The following is a 23399-nucleotide window of genomic DNA, read 5'->3' as shown; positions in this document are numbered from 1 at the left end:
ATTCCCCACAGTTTACAAGTTTCCCTGAATTCCTTGAATTCCTTAGACAACCTTGCCTGTTCTTGAGTACCAGCGCCTCACAGCCCTTATTGTCCTTGTTATCCTTATTATCCTTGTTAGCCTTCTCTCTTCGGTGGGTCATTTCCTGGCTGCTAGTGCCACTAGATTGGGAAATAGTTCCACGAACATGATGTTGTTGGTGATACCCATCTCATGCCAGCTCCTTGGCCACTGCCCTGCGCAACACTTATTCCTAGAACTGCTCCAAAACCTATGCTGCCTGATGCATCGGTGAACAGGGCTATCTGTCTGGATGTTAACCAGCCCTCTCTCCATATGAGCAGGCATTTGAAGTCAGTCGGGAATTCATCGCACATGGTCAGGTCCCTTTTGACCTCTGCCTCTAGCCTGACGTGGTGGTATTTTTCGATGAGCCCAGCCGTTAGCTGCGTTAGGTGCCCGGCAAAGACCCCGCCGGCAGGGATTACTCTGGCTGCGAAGTTGAGCTTGCCGATCAATCTCTGCAGCTTGCGGAGGATTGCTTTCTCCCTGCCGCACATTGACCTTATCTCCTCCCTGAACTCCTTCTCCTTATCCTCAGGCAGTCTGGATGCCCCTGCTACTGAGTCTAATTCTTTCCCCAGGAATGTGAGTTTGGTTGCGGGACCCACCATTTTCTGTGCCGCTAGAGGTACTACCAACTCTCCTGCTAGGTCTTAGAAAGCTGCCAGTGTGTCCCCGCCCTCCGGGGACCTGGCCAGCCCCACCAACAGGAAGTCATTGAGGTAGTGAAGTTTACCACCTTGAAGGTGAGGGTCATGTAAGGTCCACTCTAAGAAGGTGCTGAATTGTTCAAAATAAGCCCAGGATACCAAGCACCCCATCGGCATAGCCTTGTCAAAGTAGGTTGCCCCCTCCCATTGGAAACCTGGCAAATGGAAATTTGGCAGTTGCACCGGGAGGAGGCAGAATGCTGACTAGATTCTTGCTTTTGCCATGAGGACTCCCGATCTTTTGCCCTCACTAAGTCAATGGTGTCGTCCACCGTTGCATACCCCAATGAGCATGCCTCAGGACTGATCCCATCGTTTACCGATGTGCCCTTGGGGAAAGACAGGTAATGAATGATCCTGAACTGGCATAGCTCCTTCTTAGGCACCACCCCCAAGAGTGAGATCACCAGCCTCTTGGGCAGGGGGGATGGCAGAGGGCCCTCAATCTGCCAAGTTACCTCTTCTATTAGATTTTCTGGAGAACAACCTCTGGGTGTCCAAAGGCTGATTTCAAGTTATTTACACTGTCTTTGCGTAAGGGGCCCTCGAATGGAATTCAAACCCCTTCTCAAAACCCTTCATTAAAAGGGCTGCGTCTCTTTTGTTGTGGTATCTGTTGGCTAGCCTCCTGAGCTGGTATGTGTTGATGGGGGATCTGGCAAACTGGAAATTGTTACTTTCCTTTTGTCCCCCCACAGGCCCGGATACCGGCTAGTGCTCCTTCTTTTTCTCTTTCTTCTCCCCGTGCTGTTTGCTGTGCATGCAACCTGACGCTGGATGTCCACCCCGCAACCTGAACATATGTGTTCAAATTTGCACGATGCCCCCATGTGCGTTTGTTGGTTTCATATTTCCAACAGATAGCTGCTGGCCCGCTGGAGGGTGGGTATTCCCAGCTGTTGTGTGATTTAGGTCTATGGTACGACTTGTTTCTCCTCTTATATGGGGATTCCAAAAGGACTGCTCTCTCTTCCCTGTCATGACTTCCTTTGCTACCAACATTTTGTGGATGAACCCTGGCACAGCCTCCTCATTCCATTCCATTTCTGGGTGTGTCTGCATTTTTTATCTAAAACCTTATTCATACTTCAACCATGTGTTCACTGGGAATTGCCTATGTGGCCCGTGGATGTTTGTTTCGTACAGCCAGAGGTCCGCTGCAGAGTGGGGAAACTTATCTACAATAATGCATGCCATAATTCTGAATGCATCCAACCAATTGTCAAAATGTATTTTTCTCCCCCTGCTTCTCTCCCTCCTGTCTTCCTCTTTTTTCTCACATGTCTGCTATGGCCTGATCCTGTGCACTTAAGCCATTGAACAACACGGGGGCTATTGATTTTAAACATTCTGGACAGATCAAGCATTCACCGCTTTTTGGCAGATGCCCTGAATCTGCCAAATACTAAATGTCCCCCTTACACTGAGTTTTTTAAAAAAAAATGGCATTTCCTCACAGAAAACCAGTCGACATGTATGAAATTGCAGAGAGCATGAGGCAGTATCTCTCAAAAACAATCATTTCTAGAATTGTGATATCAACAGCTTCCTACTCAGGTTAACATGAGATTTCTTAACTTGTGATTAGAATGCATTTATTTATATTACTACTATTTACAAAGAAGCTGCCATTTAGCAAACGTTAACAAATAAAGCTTACATGTACATTTTACAAATAATGCCAGCAGTGAAATATTGCAAACTACATGGTAATACAGGGGAATTGAGCTTTAATTTACTCACCATTAATGTCTCTATGAAGTCCCTGATTCACCCACTCTTTTTCTTTCCTGGTTGCAGCTTCACGAACTAAGTCACCCATGTGCTCAAGTAGCTGCTTTCGGGCGTTTATGGTGTTGCGCTCTCCGTGCGACAGAGCATGGTATGGGGTGTGTGCTAGCTTTTTATCCTGCACAACAAATGAAATGTTATAGATTTTTGTATACATATTCTTAGTAAATGGAAATAACATTCATTGGGAAGCCTGACAGAGTAGAACTAGAGATATACAGCCTGATTTTTAAAGCATTTTACTTAACTTGAAATCAGCAAAATCCTGACTAACAAAGTCGGACGCTGGCATTATTGAAGGTGTGCTAGCTTCATTTGCTAATATGGAAACTGGAATTTCTGTATTCACAAAATCAGTAGCTGTTTTAGGTATGGAAGTGTTCCTGGGTGGGTCTACCAGCAAATGTTGGTGAACACCCAAAAACTTGTAACTTTGTGGGTATTCATGTACCTGTTGCCAGTAGCTTCTCACCCTGGGAAAGTAAGCATATGTAATGGGGGGTATACTGGAATGGTTTCCTCCAAGTGAACAAATTATTACCCATGGCATAACAAAATATAAGTGCAAACGCAAAAGTGTGTCAAATGTATCCATAAAAAATGTCCACATGTTTAAGATTCTGCATACATTCACCACACATGAGTACCTTTGTAAATCTATAAATTACATATGTTTCCAAGAGGGCTACACATTCCTATCAATATTTAGAAATTTTCTTTAATAGTACGGCAATCGTATGACATCAAATTGCGGAATACTTGATCTAACCCATATGAATTGGGCTCACAGAGTGAGACAGTGTAAGAAGAGTGAAAGAGCGAGGGAGAGTGTGTGCCGGCGCCTGCTTTCTTAGTTACACAGACAAGATAACTGGGATATAAGATTTACTCTTGGAGAGGAGTAACAACCAAACAGCAAACATTAACTAATTAACTTCTATTGCCCTTGGTTTGATTTTAGGGGAAACCAGAAAGATTATCAATATTTAAAGCAGAATACCCATCAAAGTGCTCTCATTGGTTCAAACACAAGTTCTTAAAAGTGTTCGTAAGAATGAAACAAAAATATTATTTAAACATGCAATAAATACGTGTTCATTGACAAAAGAATCTCAGAATTGGAAAACATTTAATAAACAAGCAGTCTCCACATCAATAGATTGATATCGCTACATCAAGTCATGTGAAAACAGTAATCGTATCTGGACTCAAATATTCATACACTCATTTGCCTTTTTTAGCTTGCAAATTTATTTGAAATGTAGAATATTTTAAACCAGTCCCACTCTCTAATGTGTACATTATAGATGATCTGTCAAACCAGTAGGGTAAAGTTAAACAGTTTTTTAAATTGAATCTTCTTTGACATTTTCATAAGTATAGACAAAACAGGTTTTATTTTTATATTTCTTTTTATTAAAACAAGGCATAAAAAATGAGTGCATAGCACAGAGGTTAAACATTCTCACATAGCATTACATCATATCATTAATAATTAGGGGGATGGGAAAAGAAAGGGGGGCGATATACTTTTACATGCAAGGGTTACGGGGATGCAGGTATATCCAAATTAGAGTCTACCGGTGGTACACAAATCTCCCCCCTGTATCGATTCCACGACCCCCAAACAGTTACCCATTTACGAGGTCGGCCTCTTGCTAGGTAGACAGTCTTCTCCCAGAACATACACCAGTCCATGCTCTCCTTCCATTCCTCAAGCGTGGGCGGTCTCTTGGATCCCCACTGTTGTGCTATATTTCGTTTCGCTATCATTGCCCCTAGAGTGGCCCACCTGGTCTGTGCTGTGTTTAGATCTGTAGGTTCCCAGATATTAAGGAGACATCTCCTCGCCTCTGGTAGCACCGTCACCCCGAGTACCTCTCACATAACATCATGTATCGCACACCAATACTCCACCATATAATGACATTCCCAGAGGATATGGAGGAACATGCCCACCCGACCACATCCTCGCCTGCCCAAACCTTCCCCAGATAGTCCCATCCGGACCAAACGTGGGCCTGTGACATAGACCCTATGTAATATTTTCAACTGAACTAGTCTTAATAGCTCGGAATCGCAGTCTCCCTCGGGGAAGACACGGCCGATTGCCAGTCCTCATCATCTAGTTCAACACCATCCCTCGTCCATTTATCCCTCAACTCTACAAGGAGCTCTGCTCTGTGGTTGATCAATTTCCTATAAATCAGGTAAATAGTTCTATCCGGTAAATGCCCATCCAATATTCTATCCTCCAATGGTGAGGCCTCGGGTATCTCTTCTTCCGCCGGTACCGCCGATTTTAGCGCATGTTGAACTTGCACATAGCGGAAATACTCCGCTCCATTCAACCTGAATTCGGTTTGTAATTCAGCAAATGTCTTAATCCTACCCTTGACCCAGATATCACCAATAGTAGCAATCCCTATCAAGTCCCACTTATCGAACCCCTTCGTGTTCCAAAGCTTGCCCAGTCTGTCCGAGCCAAACAGTGGGGTGGCCAGCGTAAGTCGGCCTCTACATCCCAAAGAGCTAGTGGCGTCGTGCCATATCCACACCGCTACCTTCGTTGGTCCCGTCAAATTTTTCCCTGCCGACTTGGCATATAAAGCTCTATTATAATTTCCACCAGGGAGCAGCCACCTATCCATCGCATATCCGGGATCCGAACCCGGCACATAAGTACCCTGGTTTATAGCCGCCAATTGAGAAGCCCAATAGTATCTCCTGATGTCAGGGAGGGCGATACCACCGTCGTACCACGGCAACGTCAACTTAGCCAGGGCAATACGAGGTCTTCCCTCCCATAACACACTACGCTGCACCCCCCACCCCTCGGAAATAACTGGCCGGGACTATATCTAATGTGTTCTGGAGGGCGTAGAGAAAACGAGGCAAGGACATCATCTTAAAGCGGGCAGCCCGCCCCAACAGGGAGAAAGGTAGCTTCCTCCAGCTGTTTGCGTCGCTTCTTAATCTAACCAAAGGGGGAAGGAGGTTTCTCTCGTATCAGACTGTGGGATCCCTTGAAATAAAGATCCACAGATACTTAAACCCATCGGTGGCGATCTGAATTGGGCAATTTTGCGGGGTAATCGGGGTGTCACCACTCAGAACAAACAGATAGGATTTTCCCCAGTTTATAGTGAGCCCCGCGTTCCTACCGTAGGAAGCCAAAACATCACAGACGACAATTAGGTACTTTCTGGGTGAGGTCAAATAGAGCAATATGTCATCCGCATATAAAGAGATCCGATCCTCTAACTGAGGGGACCATTAAATGCCCCGAAATGAGGGCTCCCAGCAGATCCAGGCCGCCAGAGGTTCAAGTGCCAGTGAAAATAGAAGGGGAGAGAGCACACATCCTTGTCGGGTGCCTCGCCCAAGACAAAATGTTGCCAAAACTCGGTTATTCACTACCACCTGCGCAAGAGGTTCTGTATACAACAGACGCACCCAACGAATAAACTCCGGTCCAAATCCAAACTTAACCAAGACTGCCCACAAATACAGCCATTCTACCATGTCAAAGGCCATCGTTGCGTCGAGCGACGCTATTATAGCCTGTTCCTTCAGGTTATGAGCTCTGGCCAACACTCCGTGTAACCTTCGAAGATTTAAAGCCGTATTTCTATGGGGAATAAAGCCAGATTGATCCGCATGTATCAGTCCTCTAATCACCTTAACAAGCCTGTTAGATAATAGTTTGGTGAGAATCTTGGGCTCCGCATTCAATAACGAAATAGGCCTATAAGAGGCACAGCTGGTTTTTGATTTCCCCTCCTTATGGTAACTACGATAGACGCCACTCTCTGATCATACAGTAATACACCCTGTTCTCGCGCTGCAACAAACATACCTCTAAGGTACGGGGCAATCTTATCAGTCCTAAGCTTATACAACTCGATCGGGAGTCCGTTAGGGCCTAGTGCCTTACCAGAGCTCAAAGAGCGCACTGCCAGGGCCACCTCATCCGCCGTGAGGTCACTGTCCATAAAATCACGATCTTCCTTAGTCAGGCTTGGGAGTTGAATATCTCGCAATAGCAAGTGAGAATCCTCCTCTGGCCGCCCCGCGACCGAGGTGTACACTGTTTCAAAATATTCCGCAAAACTATCCACTATGCCCTGGGGATCAGTTATTCGCGCTCCCTGAGCCGTCTCAAGTTCCGGGACAACAGGATCCGCTCTGTGTTTCTTATCTAACCAGGCAACAAGTTTCCCGGCCTTATCTCCGACATCATATAACCGGCCCTGCTGCTCTCTACTTAGGGCTCTTGCGCTATCGGTGACTAACACCCTATACTCAAGGTGCTTGAGACTCATGCTCCAATTCCGCCTCAATACAAGTTATCTCAGATTCTACTCTTACAATTTCTTCGTTCCGATCCTTCTCTGCTCCCGCGATCAGTGATAAAGCCTGGCCCCTTATGACTGTTTTAAAAGCCTCCCAAAGCGAAAGCGGAGATGACACCGATCCCTCATTCTCCTGAAAATATTGCTCCAATGTCCTCAGCAGGCCCTTACGGATTTTAGGATTCTGCATGTACCAGGGATTAATGGGGGCTATCCTACCACCCGATGCCGAAGTTATATCGAATCTGAACCAGATTGGCGAATGATCCGATATGCCCCATGCCAGGTGTGTAGCCTCTGTGATGTAATATGCTTGGGCCGCCGGCACTAAACAGTGATCAATACGTGAGCGACTACCATGGGCACCAGAGTGGAAGGTATACTGTCGTTGGTCTGGATGAAGCAGTCTCCAACCATCAACCAATCCTAATGCATCCATACACTCAGGAAGCCATCTTTGCGCCCGCCCCGTATCCCTAAGTGGATGCCTATCAATGGTGCCAGAGACCACGGCATTAAAATCACCTCCCAAGATCATCAGACCCCTCGGGAGGTCCAGAAAGACTTTCCCCAAATCTACGAAAGTGTCTGCCTGCATACCTGGGGGGACGTAGACCGACAATACGGAGAGGGTGTGCCCCTCCCAACGACCCAACACCCCTATATATCTGCCCCAATCATCCTCAATAACCGAGTCAATCACCATCGGGAGCGTCTTCCTAATCAGGACCCCCACCCTCTGGACCCTGAAGTGAATCCCGCATATGCCACCAATCGATACCCCATTCTGCACATCGCCTTGCATGAGTTCCCCACTAAATGTGTTTCCTGAAGCAGGACTACATCAGGGGTGTGGCGTTTAAGAAACTGTAGAACCATACTACGTTTAATTTTGTCCCCCAACCCATTTACATTCCAGCTTAACACCTTCAGCCCCCTACCCCCATCATACAACATGAAATGGGTCAGTCTCCCCTCCAATTCCTGCACCTTGAACTTGCTATTATTCTGTACGAAGCCTTGAAATGCAATGCCTATAACAAACAATACAAAAAAATAACAAAAAATACCACCCCCAAACAAACCCCCGTTCAGCACCCCCTCCCTGCACCCCTGCTCACGGTGTTCATCCGCCCCCAACTCGCAGAGTGCCTGTCGCCCCATAATCTAACTAGTAAACTATCGAAAAGTAACTCTGAGGAGGAGTGCGACCCCCGATTCCCCGCCAGACCCCATACGTTTCATCAGACCTATTCAAACAATTTCTACATCTGACTTGTCTACGAATTCTTTTCAGCCAGATTCCACCCCCCAACTTGGTCCAACACCACCCGCAATAATGTCAGTGCTTATTCTTACTCTTGCGCGCCGTCTTCTTCGTCTCCACTCCTTCGTCGCTGGTCATTCTGAGAGGAAATGATCTCCAACCAGTCCGAAGCAATTTCGGGATTGTCAAAGAATATCACCCTGCCCGCATGTTCAACTCTCAACTTGGCGGGGTACATCATGGCATACTTCAGCCCTTTATTTCGAAGTTTCCTTTTGACACCCATGAAGGTTTGCCGTTGTTTCTGCACCGCCTGCGTAAAGTCCGGAAAAAACTCAGGGTGGAGTTCTCATACTGCAGGGTGCCCCCTGTCCTGGAGGCCTGCAGGATAGCGTCTCTGTTCCTGAAATTAAGCACCCTTGCAATCATCGGCCGGGGTGGCGCCCCAGGTCGCGGTCTCTCTACCGGAATCCTGTGTGCTCTTTCAACTGTGAAGAAATTTCCCAGGCCTCTGGGTTTCAAATGATTGAGAATGATGTCTTCCACAAAAAGGTCAGCGGCCGGTCCCTCCGCCTTTTCAGGCACTCCAATAATAAGCACGTTATTTCTACGGGCCCTCCCTTCATATTCATCCGACTTGCGACTTCACTTGAGGTTTTGAGATCGCGAACTTCCTGTTGTAACAGAGCCACATCATCTGTAAGACTGGACGTTTTGATGTCTAGTGATTTTACCTTTTCACTGGTCTTTGTGAGGTCCGCTCAGATTAAATTAACCTCTATTATGACTGCATCAAGCTTATGATTCAGGGATTCCATCTTCTTGCCAAGGGAGATTTTCACCCCGTCGATCGTGGCCATCACATCCTGTAGCCTCGGCTCCGCTGTAGCGGCCGAATCCCCCGCACTCCCATCTTGCGATTTCCCGAACCCAGTCGGCGACCCTCTGGGTTGTGTGAATCGATCCAATTTGTTAGTGTGGGTGTATCTAGCCCCTCTGGCCGTCCTGGATTGTGGTTTTGTCGCCATTTTGAGAACCGAGGCGAGCAAAGCGAGGAGTGACGAAGAGCCCACGACGAGGCGCTAGATAACGTGCACAGCCACACTGACCACACTGTATGCACTCCTGCTTAGTCAGCGCAGTCCTTCATCCGTCGCTCGAACCCGCTCTCCAGGGGGGGGGGGGTGATCAACCAAGCCGCACCAATCACCCAGTACACCTCATCGACCTGTAATATCCAACGTGATGGCCACTCAGCAGGGTGCCCTCTTGGCTAGACGGCCTGCCATTGAGTGCCCATGGTCCTCAAAGTGGGATATTCGCCACACTTCCAGCACCAACCACAACCGTTCTATGCCACCCGTCTTCTGCGCCGCAGCTGCCACACCTGGTCAACATACAATATGTTGGGGCCCTCTAGATTGCCACAGGCTCTCCAAATTACAGTTTTGGGCTCCCAGCTCTCATACCAACTCCATAGCCCAATGCACGGTGATTTATGGAGCCTGCAGTTTAACTGCCACATCACCCAGTCCGCCGATGCGGGCCGCGAGGATCCATACTCCCCCAAGGTGCGCGTGTCACCGTGTGTGAGCCCGTTCGTAACGCACTGCGGGGGCAGCGGGGGAGGAGGGGAGCAGTCCAGTAAGCGCTGGGAGCGCGATCGGGGCTTTCACGGGGCCGAGCGGGGGACTTCTGGTTTCAGCCCCGGCGTTGATTAACTTTGGTCAGGGTCTGCTTCCAACCTGAGGCCCCGGCTTCAGGGCCTGCAGGCCTAGATTTTCCACGCTCTTTTTCTCCGGCTCTCAGGGGCCGATCGAGAAGCAGGTTGCAGCTCCCGGCACCGCTTCCCTTCCGCAACCGATTTTGATGGTCCGGTATCAGGATTAAGTTCAGGATACACCCCGGGGCGGCGGGGGTCTCGGGAGCCCGGGACTCAAGCGGCCATTTTGGACGCTCTCGTAGCTCCTCCCTCGACAAAACAGATGAGACAAATATAAGAAAAATTTATTTTTTATCCCATAACATCCCTCCCGCCCCTTCACCCTCCCCCTCCCATTGCTGACCACTACTAGTACGAGTAAAAACAGATTTCATTGTCAGATATTACATATGATATAGAGCAGGGTAAAAAAATATGCCTTATCCTGGTCCAAATATCATTTTAGCCTAAAATTATGCATGTTCAAAATTAAATATTCACAATTCATAAGGGGCCAATTCATTAGGGGAGACTAGTACTAGTAAAAACAGATTTAATTGTCAGATATTACAAAGGATAAAGAGCAAGGTTAATAAATATGCCTTATTTTGGCCCAAATATAATTTTAGCCTAAAATTAAGGATGTTCAAAATTCATTATTTACAATTCATATGGGGCCAATTCATTAGGAGAGCCCAGATAGCTGATCCTTTAGGTTTCACCTTACGGCATTTCCTAGAAAATACGGCCCTCTCTAATCTATATATTGCTAGAAATCTTTCAAGCCATTGTTGACCAGAAGGAGGAACAGAATCAAGCCAATGAGTGGCTAAACAGAGTCTAAAAATTGTCATGGCAAGAAATAAAAAGGACTGGTTCTGGCTTAAAGAAAGCGGGCATCCCACACCCAGTACAATCAATTGTGGTGATAAGACAATTCCTCTGCCCAGCATAGTTGACAGAATACTACTAACATTATGTTTCAGAGTATCTAAAGCTGGGCATGTGGCAAACATATGAACACTATCTGCTACTTGAAACTGACCCCGGGGGCATGTAGAGCCTGGTCCCCTACCCCATTTAGCAATTTTGGCTGGTGTCATATACAGATTAAACCATGTTTTAAAGCATTGTAATTGTAAATTAGCTGCAATGAATGATGTCTGGGCCAAATATAGTGAGTCTTCTATTTCTCCCGATTCAATCTGTAGCAGGCTTTGCCATCAATCTGAATGTTTGGTCAAGTCATCTGCCGTTAAATCATCCAGGGTTTTATACATCCCACCTAATGTACTTGAACCTTTAAATAGTTCATCCATCAATCTCACCCTAGAAAAACCACAAGCACCCCACATCTTTTTGCCTAAAAAATCTCTTATCTAGAGATATCTAAAAAACTGTTGATTATCCAACTCAAACTTTTCTCTAATAACATCGAACAATAGCTGCTCAGACTCATTTGTAATATATCCAACTATCCTGACTCCTTTATCATGTCAATGTGTCATATGCCCATCATTAAAGATATTTGGAAGAGAATTGTTCCTGAATACTGGTGTATAGGCATTAATGCGCCCAAGGCTGAGTTTTTTCCGCACCGAAGTACAGATTTTAAATGCACAAATTAGAGTTTTACATTTGACCCTTTTATAGTAATTGGTTTCTATGTGCCGCATGAGGCACCCCCTAGCCTCAGTTCCTAAAATCAACTCAAAAATAGAAGCAGAGGACTCTAACGTCGTTGTATCATCCCTTTCATTAAGCAATATCCCCATTTTCTGTAGTACTGAAGCCCAGTAATATAAATGATCATTAGGCTCTGCCCAGCCCCCTCTGTCTCTCGGCAAAGTTAGAAATGTAAGTGCTCTCCGAGGGCCACAGTTAGTCCAGATAAACCTGGAGAATAGTTGATTCATAGTAATAAAGCATGAGTTGCAGATGGTCAAGGGAATAGCCCTAAAGAAATATAAAATCTTCGGTAGAAAAATCATTTTGATGGCATTACACCTGCCCACCATCGTAAGCTTAAGGTTCTCTAGACGACTAAATTCGGCTTTGAATTTAAAAATTAGGGGTTTAAGTTGTTTTCAGTAATTTTAGAGACATCTGCCATTATTTCTACAGCCAAATATACTGCTTTCTGGACCACTCGTGAATCATTTATCTGAAGGCCATTACCGACCAGGACCTAAGTTTTATTTTGATTCAAGCAATAGCCGGATAGCTTTCCAAAAATATCAGCTTCATTTTCAATCTCACTTAAAGCATTCATGGGATTTGAGGGAGTAATCGCGAGATCATCAGCATAAGCCAATATTTTCGTGCTCCCTCCATTGCTCTGCACTCCAGCAATCAGGTTATTAGCTTCAATTCTTCTAACGAGTGGATCTATATATAGTGCAAACAATAGGGGGGAGAATGGACACTACTGATGGGTCCCTCTTCTGATCAGTATCGGGTCCGACATCTCTTCCATGATTGATATACTTGCCACCGGATTTCAATACATGATTTTAATAGGCGTAATGAATCTTTCTCCTACCCCTCTGTTCTTTAAGGTTGCCCATAAAAAAGACCAGGAGACCCTATCAAAGGCTTTCTCTGCGTCAAGCAGGATAAGCCCGATAGGGTCCCCGGTAATACCTGCCGCATCAAAAAGAGCAATAACCCTTTGAATATGGGTTGAGGAGACTAATTTCTTAATAATAGCCGCAAGATGCGCAGCAAGAATTTTAACAAATATTTTGATGTCGCTATTTATTAAGGTAATAGGGCGATAGGACCCCATTTCATTAGCCGGCTTACCTTTCTTGGGAACAATATTAGCTGTTCCCCAAGACCCCGGGGCACCTTGCCCATTCTGGGCTTCCATGAACACATCCTTCATTAGTCTTTGTATGTAAGAGGTGTTAGAGATCTCAATACAGACAGTAAAACCCCCCATTTCTCGCTGGACATTTAATAGAGCATTTCTTTATGAGGATGACTATGTTCAATATATGAGGGAGTGGATTCCGAGATTTTTAGAAGAAAATAGGGGAAGTGCGCAGGTAGAGACAACTTGGGATGCATTCAAAGCTCGTATTCGAGGGGATAAAATGAGATATGGGTGGGCAGCGCAATCAAAAGAGAAAAGCTATCTCCAGGAGCAATATCGGAAACTGAGTGAAGCTGAAACCCAGATGGTACAGGCTCTCACTAAGAACGGAGAAATAGAGCAGGCACAAGCCAAGGTGGCTATTGTTAAATCCTCAATTATAGAACTGTCATAAAATAAAGCAGCAGTGAAAAATTGTGCTTGGCGGTCCAAACTATATGAGTGTGGTGAAAGAGTGGGTCGCTTGTTGGCGAACCGAGCAAGACAGCGGATAACTCAAGCGGGTATACTTGCAATAGAGGATACGGGGGTAGTGTTGGTTACTGAAGCTCAGGAAATTCGGGCTGCCTTTCAATGTTTTTATCAGAAATTGTATAGTGTGGATATCAGCAATGATGAGGAAATAATGCAGAATTATCTAGCTGGGGTCTAAGGGGAGAAATTATCCGCAGAAGAGAGGGAGGCTTTAAAGACACAGATAACAACAGAGGAAATTCATGGTGCTTTTAGCTCATTGGTAAATGGAAAGGCAGTAGGACCAGACGCTATTCCTTGAGAGTTTTATAAGCAGGTTCATAGGACTCAGTACTCATCTGTAATCTAGAGTAGTATTGGCCAATGCAGGTCCAGAAGAACCATACTTATGTTTGATTTTTAGGATTACCACTAACTGTGTATATTAGTTATATATAAATGTGCAGCATGTAAGCCTCCTTTGTGGATGTGCAGAAAATCAAAAATAGATCCACTCTTCTTAGCCCTAGACTGGAAAACCATTCTTGAGAGGAAGTAAGCCCAACCTAGATCCAGGTGGGCCAAATACATGTTTTCAATATTACCACTGCCTAAGTGAAGTAAATTTAGTTTAGATTAATTACATGTACATTTATCTTTTGTGGCTAGCCTAAAAATATAGCATGGGCAAATCCCTCATGGACTTATTTTGAAGTTCTTCATCAGTTTTACATTTATTATGTGATATTGTGTCCACTTTGTTTGAAATTCTCTGAGTCATCTGTATGTCAATCCTTATAATGTCTTTGGGTAAAGATACTATGGTGACACTTGCAATGATGTCATGGAATGAGAGGTAAGTAATGTTACTTGCTCTACTCCTATGATATTGGTGTAACAATGTCAGAGGCATGGGGTACTAGGTGACATACAATTAGATTGAATAAATAATGATATGGCTGCTACTGAGAGTGAAAGGTCTGTTTCATGTATCCCAATGCCAGTGAGATTGGGAAATAATATATTTTGCTACCTGATGACCAGTCCTGACATTAATTGGTGCTACCTCTGGCTCTAACAGTTATAACTTAAATTGTATGGGGTAGATGTGATTCTCGAGAGGATCTGATTGAGGATTAGGGGTTGGGGTTGGGGATAATCCAGTGAGCTTATAACATGAATGTACAATATGTTTTTCACATGCTATTTCAGGATATAAAACTAGGAAGAATGAAATGTGTACTACATCAGAGAAGGCGAAGACAAATATAGTTGGTACTAATCAGTTTCAGTGGTTGCACTACAATGGAAACAGAGGCTCAACTCAGAACTGTTATGGTGGTTCTTGGTGTGTTTTAATTTGTGACTCTAGCAAAGCATGTTCTTCTATAAGTCTGGTAAAGTGAAACTTCCCAATTGATCTTCACGATCAACTCGTAACCGAGTAGTGGGTCAACATAAGTTTTATTAACTGTGTGTATTGCTCCAAGTGTATTCGGGCACCGGGGAAGTAGATCATTTATGCGAAAGTTTATTGGTTTAATTTTTTTTTAGTTTTGGTTGGTAATGTAGGAAAATATATACAGTGTATATCCATGCTTAAGATGTAGATTGTATTGTACAACAAAATATATATACCTTACTGCTCTACATAACAATACAAACAATCAAAACTGGTTACCTTTTTACTCTCTGTTGGACTTTTATCAGTTTCAGCTGTTGTATCAGTTTCAACTGTTGACTCTATCTCACATTCTGTGTTCTTATCCTTTGATTCTACCTTTGCCTGGTGTGGAAATGAACTCACAGTTTAGTGAGGTATTGATCAACTAAGACTCAAATGGCTTCGCCATGTGCCATGTTAAGAACACATTCTCTACTCAATACTACAACTGTACCAAATCTTAAACCTTCTCCAGAACCTTATTTAATGTATCTCATTAAATAACCTACATTACTATATAATTTAGTACATGGCAAATGATAGGATCAGAAAACTGTAACTAAATCGAATTAACATTTTCAACACTGTCTCACTTTGGCATTCTTCTGGGCTAATTCATAAAGCTTTTTCTTTGCTGCAGACTATATGGGAAAAAATATAAAATGACAGGTTGTGCAAATTATGAGTGATTCATAAAAGAAGACATGAGTTGTTACGTTGTTGCTGTATTTGTCTGCAAGTAAATTTACGAATGGTGTGAAAAAAGGGAATATATGGGGAATTTCAAACAAGTGGCCAATGGCAGGTAAAGAAAACTAGGACATACACTCATAACAAACCAAGTTTAATCATGCCAAAAACGAAATCATAAAAAGTATTCTTGTTATTAAAATACTCCTAATCAAATGTGATTTACATAGTAGGTTTTACCTAGGCAAATGCAAGGCAATAAATATGACCTTTTCTAATTATTTTTCCCTAAAATAATTATTTATTGTGATTTATTATTTAGCCAACTTAAAAAAACACCTTTTGACATTCAATGAAAAATATGAATTTGTTTCTATGAATCATACACATTTAAGTAACTTATAGTTGTTATAATTTGCACTTCTCATACATTTCTGATGTTTCTCAGAACCTTTGTGAATTGGCCCTTTAAAACTGCACAATCTGACAAATCTAAAATCTTACTATTTTCAAACAAAAAGCCAGACGAGGAAAGTAGCTAAAGGAAATATTTATGTAGTCAAGGCAACAGTAATGATTAAAAAATACATTCAATGTTCCCTTAACAAAATCTCAAACAATTTTAATTCCAAAAGGTTAGGTCAATGTTGGGATTTAGAGCCAACCTGCACCCTCGGCAAATTTTGTCTTGAGATGTGATTGCTCGATCTTGAGTGATTTATATATTGCATGAATTGGTTAATGTTTGACATTATTTGTATTACCTTTCATCACATATCCCATAGAGAGGTTTGCCCCCATTTGCATGAAAGAGACAGTGGTGATGTAACCGTAAGTAAGCAATGGATGTAAAATTATGAGCAAGCAAACTCCTGGTCTGATCTCCTTGCTCGAGAACGCTGTCACCATTCATCGAAAATAGTGATGAGAATGTACATGAAATTTCTGCAAATGTTACAACCTGATGTCAAAAATGATTTACCAGAAACACATCAATGCAGATCACCTATGGGATAAGTTAGATACCTGTATCCAAAAGGTGAACTCCATGAAGAATAACTGAGATAATTATTCTGTAATGTTTTTGTGTTTTATAGAACATAATTGTTAATTTTTTTCTGTTGGTTTACTTCTGATGATGGTCCGAGTCATTCCTTTCCCGCACCACCATATGCCTTCCTGCTATAAATCCACTTAAATGTAATATTTCTTTCTTACTTCGCCCTGCTTGCAGGGACACCTAATCTTCTAATGTTCCAAAAACAGCCGAAGACCCGACATTTCACATCTTCTACTTCTTTACAATTTGAGTTAGCATCTTAGCATGTTATACCAGGATAACAGAGTAACCATTTGTACGTTGTAAATCTTGTTTCATTAATTTATTCAGCCGCTTGTCCACTTCTAAAAACTTACGGTTGCCATTGCAGTGGACTTGAACCTTAACTGCTCTCAGAAGACTGATGTTTACTAGTACTCAACTGGTTGTGTGAACAGCTATTTTGTTTAAGCGGCAGAACAGAATTTAGTTTTCAAGATTCACAATTTTTTTTAAAGCTGCCTTTTCTCCCTTAAAGGGACAAGGACTACTTTCAAAATCAAATGTTGGTACTTTGGGAATTACTTATTGGGGAGCAGGTAGTGGTCCCGTGGACCACGGTCTGCTACTTCTGAAACTCCCTAGCATGATTCACAGAGTGGAAACTGCCTACAGAAGCAGATTAAACTTTGCAAATCAGTGACTGCCCCTTGCTGGGTGTGATAACATCAATGGTTTGTAACTGCAATTGCAGTCACAAATTACAGATACATTGCTTTGCATTCTTATTTGCAAACAGGGGAAGACTGACCCTTGGACTTGTGACGACCTGGCGCAGGGGCAGAGTATTTCAGTCTCTGTTGCTCTCAATCAAAAGCTTTTTGAGAGCACTAAAGACACACCCCAAATTTAGCCATATGCAAAGGGACAATTTGATTTCCATTTTCACCATATAAATACATTTCCTTTTTCTCCATATTTAGTGAAGGTTAAACTGGAGAAAAGAGAGTTAACACTTTAGAATTTTTTTTGTTTCTCTGTGTTTGTTCCTCCCATAAATTCTGTTAATTTGCAATCATTCTTCTAATGTGAATGCAATATTAAGTAGAACTGATTTACTAATAATTAACCACTTGGATGCTGCTTCCTGGATTTCAATGTAATTTCCGTTGAAATCAATGGAAACTCCATGACGAGCTGGGCTCGTCATGAGCGTCGAAGGGGTTAATGCAGAACCACATAATGAAGTATAAAATTGTGTCAGAGACATAGAGATATAACAAATACATTACTCTTCCTGTGAAAACCTCCGGCCATCTGCCTTAACATAGCATGATTAAGCACAACTGATTAAAGTTTTATTCAATGCTATTCCATGCCTTTGATTTTGAAATTAAAAGTGGGATCATATAAGAAGAAATGTCCATTATTACTATGGAATAAATATTAAATATGGTTAGTTCTTTTACACTATTTTGTTTAAGGATGTACCTCTTACCTGAAAGAATTTGTAGTATCCATAATCGGTTGCCGTTCCCAATACTGTTTTTGGGGCCTCACCAATTGTAATTGGCATTAAGACATTTGCACCCGCGTTGACCAGTCTGTCAACCTACAGCAAGTAAAATATACAGCAAAAATTATCTGTTAAAATTGTGAATTTAACATTGACTTTTAAAATAATATTATGTAACAGAGAATGTCAAAGTGTACTCTTGCAAATTCTATCTTTGTAAATGATCTCTACAAAGAGCGTGGAGGGCACAGAGTCTGAACGTGTCAACTCTTATTTCACTCCCACTGAACCATGCCCTAGAATGCCCCAAGTACTTTCTCTAAAGTAGGTTTTCTTTCACAAATCTTGGTTCCTATGCTTACTTCATGTCCTGCTAGTTTCAGTGCTGAATTTGTCCTGCAGAGTTTTCCCCTCAGGATCTTTAAGGTAAACCTAAGGGTAATTTGGTTGCTCTGAGACTGAACGATTTACATTTCTTCAGTATTCAAAGTTCTGCATTACACTTTGTTTTAATATTAATTGACGAATGTAGCCAGGAAACTCCATCATAACCTCTGTGCTTTATCACAACCCCAAGAAATTCAGGTCGGTTATATGGCAATTGCCATATACAGAAATATTGTATCCAAAATATTATTTAAAGGAATATTGTCCATTGAGTTTAGTTTTTTTCAAAGTCAAAGCCACAGCAGGGAGTCATGAAAACAACACTCATGAATCAAACAAATGCCAGAATTATGCAACACCTGTGCAGTCTTGCAGAGTCCTCGTGCAAGACTGCAGCACACCGGAGAGAAACCTAGTACCAAAATCAGCAGCTCCCAACTCTTTCACTAGAGAAAATAGTGCAGCACAAATGTGGAACAGCAGTCCTACTAATCTCAAACACACAAGGAAGCTGTCAAACCCGGAGTGAACTGAGCCAGAACAATGAGAGATTGCACCCAGTGATCCGAGTTCTTGGTGGAAGTACATAATCTCTTCTTAGCAAGGCCAAAATTCACAAAGAGGGAATCTATTTGGCTTAAAGTATCCATTGTCTCCAGGTACACCAGCAATATCTCCACGCATTCAAATTATTGAGCAGACAGTCATATGGTGAAGTGGAAGGAGGGAAAAATTTCCAGTGTGAAAAAGAAAGCCACATTCATCACAAAAGAAAGACCCTACTACAACACTATACTCCCAGGAAAGATCCTTAGTATGGGGGGTTGCAAGACTGCCCCCCACCTTCCCTAAATTTATGGCTGACTTTAAGACAACTAAGAAAAATACATTCTGATTTCGAAACAGTGTCCAGATGTTCAAAAAGGGCATCAAAACAAGCAGTATATCTCATCTATGGACTAACGTTCTATACTGAAGAAAGCAATCACAGACCCACCGAAGAGAAGTAAAGCTTGAGACTCACAATACTTCACATCACCCTAGAAACCCCAAAAGCCTTAATTGGTGTCCACTGTAGGCAAAACATAGTCTCCGTCAAATCTAGATGGAAAATGACTTGAAGGAAAAACAGAATATGCACACCCTTCTTGTGCAGATGGCCCACACTCCAAAGAAGACACTGCCTAAATGAAGGTGAAGCATTGCACTGCTGTCAAAGATCTCATGCATGTTCCCACTGCCGGTTGATAAGGCCTTGGCTGTCATACTGTCTGGCCAAACAGCCATTTCAACCAACAAACATATAAACCCAACAAGGTTGACCAGATTGTCTCTAGCTTCCTTTCATTTGATGACTGTCCCTGTTCTGCAGAGACCACTGCCCAAGCTACTTGTGAGCTTACAAAGTTGGAATTCAACTGTGACCACTGACATCAGTGGTTCAGATTGCCTGTCATTGGTGAAGAAAATATACCCATCTCATCACATGCTGCATGTCTAACATTCAAAATAGGTTCTCTTTAATGACTGGGGTTAAGTAAATTCTGTGCTAAATGTCTTGAGATACAGCATCCCATTCTGAGAGCACTTTCTTCGCTCACTAGCACAGTTAAAACCTGGCCATGGCACCCCCTGTACACCAGACACCATATCCCTCTAAACTTGGAACCAAGTATGAGCTGATAGAGCCTCAAGACTCAAGAGAACCAAGAAATGACAGCTGCGTTTGTGCACCATTCTGATCAGAAACACCACCACATTCAAATCTATACAGAATAATACTCAAACAATTTCCACATCTTGCACCAGCTTTTCCCTGTTTTTCAGGAGCCCATGGCCTGCCAGCACTGACAACGTACTTACTTAGGCCTGCCATCCCTCCTCAGGTATAGAAGATCAATCAGAACTCTCCAGCTATCTCTGCCATAGGCTTTTCATTCAATGTAACCCATTTCCTTGCAGTCTGCCTTGAAGCCTCAGGGCCAGGTGTTTCTTGGCCTTCCTCTTTTCCCTTGAAGGTTCCAGGTTTGCCTGATAGGGTTTCTTGTGGGCTTGTGGGGGTGGGGTGACTTATCCAGCACCAATGTCTTTCCATGATTTCTTCATGAGCAGGGAATTGGAATGTCTGTTGCTAGAAGTTGTCGTTGATGGTGTTTGGTGAGCAGATTTGGAGGGTTTTCCTCAACCAGGTGTTGGTGGTGGTCACTGTTGGCCTCCAAGTTTCTGCTCCATACAGAAGGACTGATTTTACGTTGGTGTTAAAAAGCCTGATATTGTTTTGCAGCATTAGGCCTTTGGAGCTCCAATCTTCTTTCCCTGAATGCTTTGCCGATTCTTGCCTTGATGTTGGCATGTGTCGACTTGCTTGGTATGAAATTGCCCCAGTCGGTGAAGGTCTCAACCTCTTCAAGTGCCTCACCTGTAAGAGTGACCGCACTTGTGCTAGCCTTGCTAGACTTCAGGATCTTGATTTTTCCCCTGTGGATGTTGAGCTCAAGTTGTGCCGATGTAGCCGTCACAATGTTGGTCTTCTCTTCCATCCTCAGATGGGTATGGGAGAGTGGGACCAGGTTGTCTGCAAAGTCCAGATCGTCAAGCTGTGTCCAATGTGTCTACTGATTCCCATTTCTACTTACTGTGGATGTCTTTTGGATCCAGTCTATAGCCAGCAGGAAGAGAAAAGGCGAAAACAAAAAACCCTGGCGGACTCCCATCCTCACTTGGAAGGCTTCCTTGATTACCTCATAAGAGTTCCTGATGATTTTTACACGCTTATCTGGTGCACCATTGTGGCAGAGTAGTTTCCAAAGGGTCTCTATATCTAAACACTGGAAGGCCTTCTCATAGTCGGAAAAGCTGATATAGAGGGGGGAGTTCCATTCCATCAACTGCTCAATGGCGATATGCAGTGTTGCAATCTGATCTGTACAGGATCTGTCTTTGTGGAAGCCAGCTTGCTGATCTTGCAGAGAGTGTCAACTTGTTCCTTCATTCTGTTCAGGATGACTCTGTTGAACACTTTACCTGGTATTGATTGAAGAGTTATCTCTCTGATATTTGCCCAGTTACCCAGATCACCTTTCTTGGGGATCTTGATGAGATATCCCTTCTTCCAGTCTGATGGCACCTTTTCCTTTTCCCAGATCCTTCCAAACATGGGGTAGAGAATGTCTACTGATGTTTCACTGTCTGCCTTCCGTGCCTCTGCAGGAATGTTGTCAGGTCCTGCTGCCTTCCCATTTCTCAGATATTTGATAGCTTGATAGATTTCTTCATTGACTGGGCTGCCGCAGTCGATTGTCACATCCTTGACAGCTGGCTGTATGTCTGGTGAATTCAGTGGCATGGACTGGTTCAGCAGTTCTTCAAAGTGTTACACCCATCTTCATTGTTGCCCTTTGTTACCCATTAGGTGACACTCTTCACTGACAAGACCATGCGCTTATCCATCATAGTCCAAGCCCAGGCATCAGAGCAAACAAGGAAGATGAAGGATACAGGAGAATGCCCAGTTCATGAAGTATCCATGCCTGAGAAGCCATCACTTTGGCTAGAGACTGAAAGGGAAAACAATTAAATGTAAATTGTGATTCGTGATTGCAAACTTCAGAAATCCCTGACAACACTCCTTTACCTGGCATGTGAAGACAGGCATCCAGTGAATCCATAGTGACCAGGAACTCCACTCAGTGCCAATAGGAATAATTTGATGCAGGCAGTCAATCCTGAAATACATAGTTTGAACCCAGAAGTTGACCTTCTACGAATCAGCATGGGGCAAACACACTTCTAACCCTGCTACTCCAAGGTAATAAGAACCATTGATTTTTCCACAGAAAGGAAGAAATTCACTCCCACAAAGCCTCTGCCAAGACCCTGCCTCTAGGGACCAAAATGATGATGGATCCATCATGATGAGGTGTGGAGACAAAGTTAATAGCGTAACCTTGAAAAATGCTATTAAACATCTACTGGCGTGTCACTTCAGCCCCCAGATGTACACAAAGTTGCAGATATAGTACTGAAAAGGGTCTGAATACTCCTGTGCACCCAGTAGTCAGGACTGCCGCTGTTTTTGACCTGCAGTGGGAGGCACTCGATTTGACTTCTTCTTGTACTTCCAAGGCAGGAAACGCATTCTAGAGTAAGACTTTAACTGCACTCCTGACTCCTAATCTCCAGTATATGGGGGGGCTTGAGGCATAACCCTTATGTAATCATCAGCATACGCTATCAATGTGTTGATCCATAGAACCATACAGGTATAATCCTCAGCACTTCTGGAAGTATGGGCCCTAAAAGAGGCCAACATGCAATTAATTCACAAGGAGTCAGAAAGAATAGTCTCCATATGTTCCAAAAGGTACGCTCTATAAGAAATGATGAACAATCAAATCAAATATATATTACGTCAATTCCTCAAAATCAGAGCCTGGAACTTGTCTGGAAGGTGAAGAGTCAGATCATAAAACTCAGGAAAGAGTGACTGGAAAGAATTCACCACAAGCTCCAGCCCTGGAAAGCACAGGTTTTCACAAAAGTGCCTCCAGCAGACAATCTTTCCCAGGGTGGAAGACCCAGCCACACATAACAGAAAGAAGAGCAGTCAACTCTTGACCACATTTGATGTTTCCCACCAATGTCTGTCGTCCGTCACACTTGAAACAGCTGCAGCCATGGCAACTGCCTCTTCCACGAGATGCACAAGCTGGTAGGCTGAAGTGGCACCAAAATGACCAGCTGGCAACAAGAGGGGAGAAGGAGAGTGTCCAGATTTACCCCTGATGCTCTGGTCCACTTCATCTTCAAAGGAGCTATCAGATGACACATGCTTGCTCTTGAATGATTTCATTCTCTCAATTGCAGCTGTCAAACGGCAACCAGGTCATCAGCCTTAAACACCCAAGGTACCACACAGAATGAGATTCCAAAGTAGAAAGGAATAGACACATCACATCCAAAGAAAAGGCTCAGCACTCAGGCAAAGTGGCCAATGGAATGAGCAAATGCTTAAATGCACAATTTGATATCCCAGTCATGACCTCAGAAGACAGCCTGGCGTTTACCAAAACCTACACCTGAGACTTCTGACAGCAAGCAACTG

General features: G+C 43.5%; 1 protein-coding gene across 8 annotated transcripts in view; it reads right to left on the bottom strand.

Annotated features, from left to right (window-relative positions):
* Nucleotides 1-23399, bottom strand: part of ANKMY1 (ankyrin repeat and MYND domain containing 1) — a 639442-nt gene that overhangs the window by 171853 nt on the left and 444190 nt on the right. For 4 of the 8 annotated variants that reach the window (XM_078666447.1, XM_078666448.1, XM_078666449.1 and 1 more), the window contains exons 14-16: nucleotides 17891-18004; nucleotides 14901-15005; nucleotides 2517-2682 (exon numbers count right to left, since the gene is read on the bottom strand). In XM_078666447.1, the coding sequence (XP_078522573.1) occupies nucleotides 2517-2682; nucleotides 14901-15005; nucleotides 17891-18004 (385 nt within the window). The remainder of the gene's footprint in view (nucleotides 1-2516; nucleotides 2683-14900; nucleotides 15006-17890; nucleotides 18005-23399) is intronic. The other 4 variants (XM_078666450.1, XM_078666452.1, XM_078666453.1 and 1 more) reach the window with 2 other exon arrangements.

This window comes from Lissotriton helveticus, chromosome 11, assembly GCF_964261635.1.
Source record: "Lissotriton helveticus chromosome 11, aLisHel1.1, whole genome shotgun sequence".
Lineage (NCBI taxonomy): Eukaryota > Metazoa > Chordata > Amphibia > Caudata > Salamandridae > Lissotriton > Lissotriton helveticus.
Note: the sequence above shows the minus strand (reverse complement) of the source record. Positions and strands in the feature narration are given on the sequence as shown.